Consider the following 12,364-nt stretch of genomic DNA (forward strand, 5'->3'; position numbering starts at 1 on the left):
GGAACATTTGAGATGTTAAGACAAGGAGATATAGTAGTGATGACAATCTCTGTACAACGCTGCTAATTATGTTGGCGCTATATAGCAGGAAATAACAGAAAATAAAGGTTACAGCAATAAAAAAGTATAAAGCAATGGAGGGAACTAAATTAAATATGTACATTATTCTATGACTGCTTGAATTTAGTTCTAAGGGTGGGTTCACGTTACCTTTTTCCCATCCGTTTAACGGATGCCTCAGACGGATGCCATACAGTGGCATCCGTTCATCAAAAGATTTCTACTGTAAAAAAAAAAAAAAAAAAACGGATACTTTTTTTGCCAGACTGTGCAGGATACAAGAACGTGGTGTGCTGCGTTTTTGCATCCTTTTTTTTTTTTGTTGTAACGTATGTGTCAAACGGAGGCATAAAACGTGATGTGAACTCAGCCTTACCCGTGCGCAATGTTTTTGGGGAAAGTTTAGCTCGCCCTGCTTGTGGGTGACATAATAATACAGCAAAAATTCCACTGACCTATCGTTTTCTAAAATGCACTGTAATTTCCCCTCCATTAAAGCTATCCAGCTAAGAGAAATCTGATACTCGTGTATCATCAAGTGAATGTATGGATGGCTATATGAATAGATGGATTTCTAAGTATCCCTTCAAGGTACAGGGTGTGCTAGTAAATATGTGGTAGATGCAAAGCAGGAAGACAGTTCTGCTCATATTTGCAAAGAATACTGTAATGGACGTGCAAGTGAAATGAGATAGGGTTTCAACAATACATAGTCCAAAGAAATGATGGTAACAATAATCCCTGAAGGGAAATATATTTAATATAATGATATATTATTAATGAACCAAGACCATAAGCCCTATAAATAACCCGTACAATCACTTCAGTAATTACAACTACTTCACTTTTTGTTCTTCTTTTCGATACCATATCTTAAAGACAAAGCAGACATTACAAAAAGGCTGCCTATAATAATTCCAGGCAAATAAAAAGAGTTTTGTGCAATTTATTAGCACTTTGACAACACCACATCCCTTAAAAGGGGTTATATACACTAATTGTATAAGAGCTTCACTTAAGGACTACAGTCAGGGGGTGATTTTATTTATAGGGATCGATACACCAAAACTATACCTACCTACAGAAATATTAATAATTTAACTTTTTGTAGACCAAAATCTAATCGGAAAAAAAAAAATTTAAAAAAGAAATGATAGTAAAAATGAACATAAAAAGATTTTTTTTCTCTAACAAATTATAAATATTCGTAGGATTAACATAGAGCATTAATCTTTAGTAGCAGCAATTACACAGGTCTCAGCTAATTAAAATAGCAACATTTTTTTCCAGATTTCACACCTATGCTATCAAAAGTAACGTCTGAAAATAGTTAGCCATAGTCTTTTTTTTTTAAAAGCACTCATCTAGTTCAATCGTTTACCTAAAAATTATGATCAAAAGAGTGCTTTAATGATGGAAAATATTAATGAAAGCATATTCAAAGACTAAATAAAGAGACCACCATTTGCATACTCCATTATAAATAAGTTCAATGCTCAAGAGTAATAATAATAATAAAAAAATAATAAAAAAGATTTTTTTTTGTCATGGGAGAAGCAAGAAATGTATTTTACCTACATATAATCACTTAAGAGGGATACAAAAATGTTGTCTCTTTATATGTGTTTTTTGATGTTTTAGTAATAAAAAAAACAAGATGGAACAAATCCTATCTGTAAGTAGCAGCCATAGAGGGCACCTAAAGCCTATGCACTAGATAGAGACGTGGCCATTCTGTAACCACATAAATGGATGGTCTGTAAACAGTGAAAAATAATTTTGACTATTTCCAGTCCAACAATTATTGAACTGGAGCCACAAGCCGGGAGAAACAGAAAAAATGACTGTGCAGGATGGAAAAAACAATTAAAAATACATATTTTTTTTACGAATAGCAGACATTTAAGCCTTTCACAAAAATATGGCAAGAAAAAAAATATGTAAAAAAAAAAATCCCATGATTGAAAATGAAAGGATTACCGCAAGCACCAAAATCATGACTATGCCCTAACATACAATATAGAACGGCGAGTGAGGAGAATATGTACAACACTTCAGCAGAATCGGAATACTACATTTTGATGGACTATAACTATAAGTAAAAAAAAAAATATGTTTTGTGGTTTAATAAAAATCCTTTCTGGAAAAAAAATCTAAAATTTCACCAAAAATTGGCATAGAATACCTTAGAAGAGTAGGTCTTAAAACCAGTCGCAAGCAACAAAATAGATTTTATGTAAACCTAGAATAAGAGGGGTTGGGAAAACAGAGCAACTATCTCAGTTTTAGGACAAATGTGACCACCATTCAAGATCAGCCTTAAAAACGCCAGATTTCAATGGTTTAATTGTATTACCAGAATATTTTAATTAGATTATATGACAGGATTCTAATTGTGTTGCTTGTAATTATTCCATGTCCCAAGAGGAATCTTTTCAATTTTTTTTTTTTTTTCCCCTCCTTAGCTGCATGCATAATTCATAGTTTTGGGTGTAGACATTTGTACAAGACATATTCCTTCTCTTGTGGACAGCAGGTAACACTAGTGGTAGGGAGGCAATTACATCACAGGGCTGGGGAGGAAGTGCAGGTGACATGACAACTGCTGTACAACACTGAGGACAACTGCTAGAGGTGACAATGACAGGAAAACAATTACCAGACAAGTCACGCCGGTTGTTGGACTGTTGACAAGATTACCGCTGTCAATAAGGTTAAGTCCCGATACCTGTGATAGAGGGCATTCCTTAGCTAGTGAGCTCTGGTTCATATCTTTCAGTAAGTCCTTCAGAGCGTTGCGGACTGTTATGTGGGACCACTGCTCAGGAGGTAAGTCTTCAAGTTTAGGGCAACTATTAGAGACAGATTAGAGAAGGGATTATTACAAGATTGCATCCTGCTGCAGAACATTCCTTTAAGACAGACAGATTTCATTTTGCGCATCAAGCAGATGCATCTGGAGATTGCTCTCGGTCTCCTGATTGTTCCGATTAGTTAATTACTTTATACAACACATCTGCTGTATTGATGCATGAATTATACATCAGCTGCATGTGGCGACTATTTTTGCATGTTACTTCTACCTTCCTGCTCTGATGCGCTTGGCGAAACAATTTAAGGTGCAATGCCTTCTCACAACTGATCATGAGAAACAGACTTAAGAACATTTTTTTTTCCCCCTTTCTATCGCCATTGGAGTATAAAACAAAAAAAAAGAATACAAAAAATATAAAAATCAGATACCAGATTACATTAAGGGTGAATTCATTCTTTCGCAGAACATACCCAGATGGCATGGTACAGAATATGCAAAAAAAATATTTCTGTTAAGTACGTTTTATGTAAAACACCAATTTGTAATGCATATATTGAATTAATTGACTAAATATAATTCAGTACATATAGCAAGGCAAAAAAAAAAAAAAAAACACATTGTCAAAGTGACAACGTTCCTTTAGATTTCTTATACACTTTGATTTTGGTCTATGCCTGCCTGTCATGAAACCCAGTGATATGGGAATATTACACATCTGCCTCTCCTTCTGAACAAAGCCTGCTATGACTCACCTGTGCAGCTGTATTTTCAGGGTGACCACATGAAAGACGTCTTGAAGCATGTCTGCTACAGTTGCATCGGGGGCATCTGTCACACAGGAGAGTGGAACTGGATTCCATTTACCAACCTGGATTAGCCCTAAACCATGGGGACAAAGTGAAAGTCCCAATTAGTGACATATAGAAACATTTTAAATAAACTATAAAGTGGCCTCACCATTTCCACCCAAAGCATAAAAAAATGAACACATCCCACTAACACCATCATATAACACATTTAGAACCAAATATCAAGCAATGTATACAGATCATGACCTGCATAAAGTAACAAGAAAAATGAATTCAGAGAAACGAAGGCTCCGATGATTTCACACTTAAAACTCTTTCGAAATAGTCAGCAGCGAATGACGCTGCCTAAAGATGAAAAAAAATGTGAAAACTGAAAAACAAAACACGTCTAGGTATTCAGTCATAAATGCAAATTGACTCTCAGCATTCCATCTGCTCAGATATGCTCAGCATTTCTCCCTAGATTCTCGGTGGACCATATTATTAAGGTCAATAGGCATGCTAATGATTCAGTGATAACATCTGAAGTCCCTTTCAACTAACCATACGATTTCCAAAAAACAAAACAAAAAAATTACAAAAATATTTCAGATGAAAATAAAAAAAAACGCTTTTGGTTCTGTATTTTCTTACGACTTCTCTATTCACCTTTGGCCTGGGCAGCTGCGCTGTGAGAATATCCAAGGGAGAGCAGAGCCATTTCGATCAACTGGTTGAAAAGCATGTCCTTCCTAACCAACACGAATTCTGCATGTTCTTCTTTGCAGTCGTACTCAATAAAATTTTCATAATGTTCCACGACACAGAAAACTGGAAGCATGTTTCCTATGGACAGGGAAAAAAAACAGAACTGTTGATATCAATGGCCAGACTGTGCGTGCGACCACAGACAAAATAACAACGTGCAATAACAACAAAAAAGCAAATTTAGGTTGAGATGATCTAATAGATAACTGAGGACCAAACTAAGGAAAAAAAACCTAAGTAAGGATCGTTGATCATGAACGTAAAAGTGCCAAATGTGCGCTTTGTATGTGGAAACTGCTTTTGATGCTTGGTCAAAATAGCTGTCATCTCTGAAGCTTCAAGTCAGGAACCAAAAGTTCCCTGGTTATATTACAATACCCCCAAAAAATCCTCGTATTACCCCTCAATTCCAATCAAATGCAAATGCCATCTTAAAAAATAAGGAATTGCAATCAGTTACAACCTAAGCACTAGATATTTCAGAACGCGTACGATCAAGGGTCATATGAAAAATTCTAGTAAAACACACACAGCACCCACCAGTGACGTGTACTTCTGATTCTCCTCGATCAGAGTATGGAAAATTATCTTAAAACTAACAAATCCTTTTGATCACCAAGGCTTTATGAAAGGAGAATGATCTTGCCCAAGTCAAGCAGAGGGCTTCCTCTAGCTCATGGATACCTCACTACAGGTATGTCACGTCAGAAATGATAGGCTAGCTACTGCAGCGTCCAGAAAAGTGCTTACTCCTCATATATCATAAATGACATGAACGTCAATTGCAAGCTACATGTTCACGTACGTAATCCAGGGCTCGTCGGAGTGCTGCGCTCCACAGCCCAGTTTCGAATACAACAAGTTAACGTCTAGAAAATGATTTCAACGTGTAGGAGGACTGTAGCTATTCTCTTCTGAAGGAGTAGCTAAGTGGGGATTCCTCTGTCTTTGAAGTGGGTGAGGGGAGCTCAATTCATTATGTGAACTCTCCTTGCGACCTTATACAAGTCACTCATTTGTTCTTTCCTGGCACAGAGGAGTAGATTACAATCTATTCAATGCAAAGCCTCCCTGCGCTCGAAATGTATGACTGCTGGACCACTGTATAGAAGAATCTAGATGTTCCATAGCTCGAGGCAATTAAGTGCTTGCTGGCAAATGGGCACATCTGAATTATCAGATCTCGCTGGCTCATAAACCGTATATTGTTTAGAGAGCGACAAATGTCGAGCCTTCTAAGAAGGGACGCGCTTTCTAGTACCTACGTGAAGTTCACACGTCCCATATATATTCCTAGGGTCAAGTGATCGGGATTTCACAACAGCACTGTCACACAACTGTTCCTTCTGATCTAATACTTGGCTCAGCTTCCCAGGGCAGCAACTTTATAACTGTCCAGCATTAAAAAAGAGGAAAGCTTTGGTCAGTGCTAAAAATACAAGATGATTCCAACCTGTAGGCACTGCTAGGGCTTTTGCTGAACATTTATGACTCTATGTAAACAACACGTCTACATAAGGAGCAGGGCAAGTCTGTAGAATCCTTGTCTAAAAGTGTCCTGGCATTAAAGTGAACTGTGCAAATATCACATAGTACCAGAGACAGCTGAAATCTCCTATTTAGGAATTTATAGAACTTATAGGTTTGCAGGCGTCACAAAGTCCTCTTATAGAGCCTCGCTCCAGCTCCTCGGTACAATATTAATGCGCTCGCCTCCGAAAGCCATAATAAATTATATTTTTAATGCTTGCTCCTACCCTGGCTTTCTTAAGATGCATACATTCTTGGCAAACAATCAATAAATAGGGTAATCATGAACAGAGGCCAAAGAATTTGCTGAAGTGCAGTTTTTCCATTTTAATAGATAGAGATCTAACAATACCAACTGCTGTGTCTGTTCATTTTAGGATCAATATATGCTTTGTTTTCGCCACCCGAATGCCAAAAAGGAATGATTGTATGATAAATGTTAAACTTGGAGGACAATGACATTCCAGTGCCTTCAACTATGTGCATTCCAGAAGCAAAAAAGAAAAAAACATCTATTATAATAGAAAATACATATATATGGATTATCTTTTGGAAAAAAAAGAAAAAACATGAAAACATGAGTATGCCCGTCTCCAGCTTGTGGTTATAAAAGCAAAGACCTGTGACCATTTTATCTAACTACGGTTGAAGATCGCACCAAGTGGGTTGAACCAGGTAATGCAATAAATTGAAGTAAAAGAAAAGTAATTAGAATCAAAAGTAATAGGACAATCTATCATGTAGTATACCTGATGAACTGGCACCTGCAGAGGACAAAACAGCGGAAACAAATACCAAAAAAAAAAAAAAAAAGAAAGAAATCAAAAAGGCGAAAGTAAAACTAAAAGTCTCGATTGGAAGAAAAGAAGCAGCAGCAGTTTCTTCTTCACCTAAAATTCAGGAAGGAAGATGATGGATATTACCTTTTCGGATACTGCTCCTCATCATGTGTGCAGAGTGTCTAAGTGGCACCCCTTGCATTTTTCCTCCTGTGCTTCCAATTCTTCCTCTTCCTAGAGGACTTCCATTCTGCTCAAGGCGGGCTATTTTGGCTGGCGGACCTTTTGGATCGCTTACATTGTTAGACATTTCTGAATGTTCTATCCCCTGAGTTGTCTCGTTCGAATGATCCATGCTCAGTCCCGCCTCTAAGGATCACCTGGCACAATTAAAAAAAAAAAAAAAAACAGAAGTATTTATAAATCAACGAGGCACACTTGTCTGCAGATAAAAAATTTGCCGTACCCAATTTTACCTGTATAAACATATATTTATATACATGGGCAGAAATAAACGCCACCACACATAGCTTGGACGAATATACTGGTACACATGTACCTCAAGACCAATGCCAGCCCAATCTTATAGATTGTACTGTCAGGGACAGCTGGGAAGCTGGTCCTTATCGATTTTGCTTAGAAAGTCTCGTCACTGTGTTTTCAGTCAAGAACCTATGACACATCTACGTTACCATCTGTAGTGTCAGTTGGCAAGCAAGCCGACAGGACTAGGAAGACACAATGAGGAGGTTCCTGGATTTTACTTTTATCAGATCTGACAGTTTTAGCTGACATGTTGATTCCAGTAGGAACTTATCATGCCAGGCTCACTTCAACATTAAGACGCTGCCTTTCATCTTCACAAAGGACAACAGTCATTTAAAGCATGTGGTCAAATGAACGTAGCTAGGAACTGAGATAAGGGTCTACATGGGGTTTCAGATTAAACCTTTTTAGACGCTATTTGATAAGACACATATTTACTGACTGCTCATGAGCACTATCTCAGCATGTTCACTTCTACTCAACCACTTGCTGCCAGGACCTCTCCAAGGTTCACATGAAAAGGCCCTTATACAACTCTCATACTCAACATCCATGGAACTTAAAGAAAGCTTTTAAGCAACAGAGAAAGTTACAAGGAGGAATCGATCATTAGAGGGCTGTATTTTTTTCAATGTTATACCAGATATACTGTACGATATACTAAAACATATTGATGGAAACATACACGACCAGACCTGTGACCTCCCAACTTCTTCTACGTATCAAAAAAGAATTACTACTTCCTTCCAAGTCCACGGAATGTCCAAACTACAACTTTTCAGCTCTGGAAGTTAGTCAACTATTTATCTCAATAAAATTTAAAATGCCCATGGTATCACTTTATGTGTGGCCAAACATAACATCTTAAGATATTACCCCTCTCCCATTATATTTCTATCTCAAGATTTTTTTAAGATGAGACATGATTTTTTTCTCTTAGATTAAGTAAATCAGATCTTCTCTTTGCATTATCTAGAGGAGTACAGGGAATATAGTCTAATTATGATGGTCCTGGCTAAGACAACCCAGTAATGATACATGTGGTCTTCTGCAGGATCCACCAATATCTGGACACATTGTGCTGGTCTAGTATTTTCACACACACAGCTCAGTCTACTTCTGGAGATGCTGAATTTTAACATCAGCATCAAAATCTACACCAAACATACAGAAAACATCTAATTTCGCCATTGAAAGTACAGTGCCCAGGGCTAAAGTTCACCAAGATCTCAGTTACAAATAATGACGAGCAGAGCGTACCCACACTGACAGCACAAGGCGGTGACTATTATCTGTAGTTATCCCTGTCAGCCAGAGCCTCTTTCTTCTTAACCCATTCACCGCAAAAATGGGGGGGGGGACTAGAAGGCTCTTCTCAACGATTCTGTCAGGATCACAACAAACATGAATAACCAACAGTACCAGAGCACAGGATCTCAGGATTTGTCTGCACACACTTCAGAAATGACTATTTAAGCAGTTCATTCAAGTAAGGATTTGTCTTCTAATTTCAAAGTCACAACCAATTTCTGTGAACCTTCACAGACAATGACAGAAAGTTCTCAAGACAAGTCTTAAGGAACACTTTGATAACTCTGGATGAGCTATAAACCACTTTCTTTGCAATCTAGAAAAGTTATAACCAAAGTCTTACGAATTAAGACGTGGCAAAATTTTCATATTTTCCTGGAAGATTTCTGCCACTACTTTTTGCAGACCCGAGTGACCCATACGCGTAAGAACAAGCCAGGTGCCTACAAATGTTGGGTCCTCTAAGTGGCAAGACATCTGGGTCACTTAAGGGTCAAAAGTGGAGATGACACATGCAGTTAATGACCAGTGAAGTCTATATGAATCACCCTACGGAGGTTTATAATTACTACTGTGTATATATAAAGAAGGGGTGTGTTTGTATGTACACACAAGACACAGGGTAAAAAAATAAGGGTCACATGGAGACGTAGCAAATTATGGAAATCAGTCTTAATTTCAGAGCGTTACGGGACTAAGGAAAAGTTTCCGCGTCGCTGTCACTCCACATACAATAGTGAAAGGGCATCAATGCTAGCGTCCCAGGAGACACAGGAAGCCTGGGAAGTTACATCCAAGGCTGCTGCTGCCTCCAGTCCACAATCCCGGCCAGGATTTCCCTTTGACCTTTTAAAGAGACAAAGGAGCAAAGTGCTACACAGTACCACAACACACACTGGAAACAATACTCACCGCTCCACAACATAAAAATTTCAAGGCAAGAGAGCCCGGTGTCCTCACTTTTACGGGGCTCTTGCTTGCAGCCCACCAGCAATCCTCTCTCTCTCTCCTCTATATTGTTATCTTTATGTTCTTCCCCAAAATGGAGGAGGGAAAAAAAATGATAAAAGAAAAAGATCTAGTAGCGATGAGCAAAATGTGCAAGAGGAGGACGAGCCTTATAACTGTACAGATAAAAAAAGTAGATCAATACTCAAGAGATGCTCAGAAGAGGAAGAAGCAGCAGCTGGGAGCAGTCACTCGGTCAGTCTGGAGACGTGTCCAAGAAGCTTGCAATCAAATCAAGCCCCAGCATAGTGACAACAGGGGATGGAGATCAAGTATAACGGGGTGGCAGATAACAGAGGGCGGCTACTACCGCCTTCCGCTTAGGTCCATAAAAAAAAAAAAATATTAAATAAAAATAATAATAATATTATTAAATAAAAAGCAGCAAAGTTTCTTCCAGGATCTGACGAGAGGAGCTGATCTCCCAGGCAGGCAGTAGTTGACAGGTGGACCTGTATGTATAAGTAGATGGGAGGTAGGTAGGGGTGGGAGCTGATAACACAGATGGGGGAAGGGGGGGGGGGGAGTAGGAGAAATAAATAAATAATAACAATAAATGGAAGAAAAGACAAGTGAGGAAAGTGAGAGCAGCAGCTCCAGTCCTTGTCACAGGGGGAGGGAGGAACACAGGGAAGTGCTCAGTAGTTTCTCACAATGCAGGAGGATGAGGGTCTTCTCCGTCCACAATGGGCAGAGGATGGGAGTTGTGCTGCTCCAGTCAGGGGTGTGCTGTGTGGTGTGTATTGTGTTGTGTCCGGAGCTGCTTTGCTTCTCTCTCTCTCTCTGCGTTTCTGTGTCCCCATTAAATTATTAGTTGTATTGACTCATCACTCCTCCTCCTCCTCCTGCCGCCGCCGCCGCCGCTCTCTATTATTGCTCGGGCTAATAATAAGGAGGATTCTGCCGCCGCCGCCGCTGCTCTCCCAGTAGATGTCGGTGCTGTTGCTGCAGCTTCTTCTTCCTCCTCCTCATTTTAATACAAAATAAAAGCAGCCAGGCCACCGCCGGAGCTCCAGCTCCCTTCCTGCAGCCCCAAGCCCTTCCCTGGCGGCCCCGGATCAGCCGACGTCCTGGGAGAGAGACAGAGGAGGAGGAGAGACATGATGAGAGGGGGAGGAGAGCAGCAGGCTCGAATAAACGGAATCAGGATGGGGAATATACAGGGAAGTCCGGGGAAGGGGCATTGGTGCAGCAGGAGGAGGGAGGGAGGGGGTAATTATCAGGGTAGATGGATGAGGGGGAGTTAGCAGCAGCAGGAGGAGGGGGGCGGTGGGGGATGAGAATTGGGATTTCCGGACGCGCAAGAATCTCTAATCTTCTTGATTAGAGTGAGGAGGCTGCACGCAGATTATACACAATAGCCAGAATAACAGGGAGCAGTGTGAGGGGAAGGGCGGAGGAGGCGGGAAGGCAGCACACAGTGACATCCACACGTACAGGAGCACGGGGGGAGGAGGAGGAGTGTGCAGCCACTGACACGGAGCCTCAGCCAACCTGTCACAGCTTAACCCCTTCACTCAGGGCCCGGAGGAATGGCATGAGGGCAGCAGGGGAAGCGCAGGAAAGTACTTTTGGGGTACTTTGTAAACTGCATTAACGTGACAGGCTCCTGTGAGAGAGTCCAGTGACATCAGGGAGCTGGCTTCTTATTCCTCACTGTCTGATCGGTTGTGTTTTTCACCTTTTTTGTTAATGAATTATGAGGAGAACTTTTCGCCAGTAATAAAATAAGTTGCGCACAGCCGTACGGAGGTAGAATCACTTCAAAAAGGAAGCAAATGGCACACCAATGGGCACCAAAGTGGGCACTACAGAGTGTCCTTTAATGGGTTAAATTAATTTGGGCTGAGGGTGGTTTAGCCCTCATCATATGCAGTTGAGTTCAGCCTAGCCTGAAATGAACTGCTTCTTTCCACAAGAACTGGCATAAAAGTGGGCAGACGGGCACCAGGGGTGTAACGTAGCCTTTCTGCTGCCTGTGGCGAAAACTGAAACGGCGCCCCTACCCCCCAATGCCAATTTCTTAACCTAACCCCTTCCCTCCAGCCCTACTGTTAAAGATATACTTGGAAAATATTACTACATACAGAGCTACAAAACATATAGGATAATACAGCGCCACATACTGTGCCCATGGTTCTTCCCATTACTATACCGCAGAAACAGATAACCCCCTTCCGCTGCCCCCTCTTGCCCCTTCCTGGTGCTGCCTGAGGCAATCACCTCACCTCATTGGTGGTGCACCCCTTACGGACACTTTTCAGTGAGTTGAATAAGTAACATGTTTTTACAGGGTTAAATCAATTCTGGCCACAGATCTCACACTTTGAACATACAGAGGGTGATGCCCCACATCATATGCATTTTAGTTCAGCCTGGCCCGAACAGGTTCTTGGCACAAGAACAGGCGTCGAATAGTGTTGATCGCGAATATTCTAATCACACATTTTTAGCGCGAATATCGTCACTTCGAGAATTCGTGAAGATGTAGAATATAGTGAATATATATTCGTAATCGTGAATATTTGAGATTTTTTTTTTCATCAGTAACCTCCCTTCTTTGTGGGCCAATGAGAAGGCTGGAATGTCTTTGTCAGAGCTTAGCAACATCCCTAGCAACCAATGGGAAAGTTACCCCTTACTACATAAGAACCTCCCCAGCAGCCATTTTCTGCAGTTCTGAGAGAGAGAGCAGTGACATTGCTGTGCTCCGTGCTTTCACCTGGATCCTATTCCTTATCCAATTACATTAGATAGTT

General features: G+C 40.4%; 1 protein-coding gene across 3 annotated transcripts in view; it reads right to left on the reverse strand.

Moving 5' to 3' along the window:
• The window catches only part of SATB1 (SATB homeobox 1), a 209,369-nt gene that overhangs the window by 86,298 nt on the left and 110,707 nt on the right, over nucleotides 1-12,364 (reverse strand). Inside the window, exons 1-5 of one of the 3 annotated variants that reach the window (XM_044293664.1) lie at nucleotides 9,510-10,860; nucleotides 6,885-7,120; nucleotides 4,333-4,509; nucleotides 3,628-3,754; nucleotides 2,789-2,912 (exon numbers count right to left, since the gene is read on the reverse strand). In XM_044293664.1, coding sequence (XP_044149599.1) covers nucleotides 2,789-2,912; nucleotides 3,628-3,754; nucleotides 4,333-4,509; nucleotides 6,885-7,095 — 639 coding nt within the window. In that variant the 5' untranslated portion in view covers nucleotides 7,096-7,120; nucleotides 9,510-10,860. Of the gene's footprint in view, nucleotides 1-2,788; nucleotides 2,913-3,627; nucleotides 3,755-4,332; nucleotides 4,510-6,884; nucleotides 7,121-9,509; nucleotides 10,861-12,364 lie in introns of those variants that run through there. The other 2 variants (XM_044293662.1, XM_044293663.1) reach the window with 2 other exon arrangements.

The sequence above is a fragment of the Bufo gargarizans genome, chromosome 5, assembly GCF_014858855.1.
Source record: "Bufo gargarizans isolate SCDJY-AF-19 chromosome 5, ASM1485885v1, whole genome shotgun sequence".
Lineage (NCBI taxonomy): Eukaryota > Metazoa > Chordata > Amphibia > Anura > Bufonidae > Bufo > Bufo gargarizans.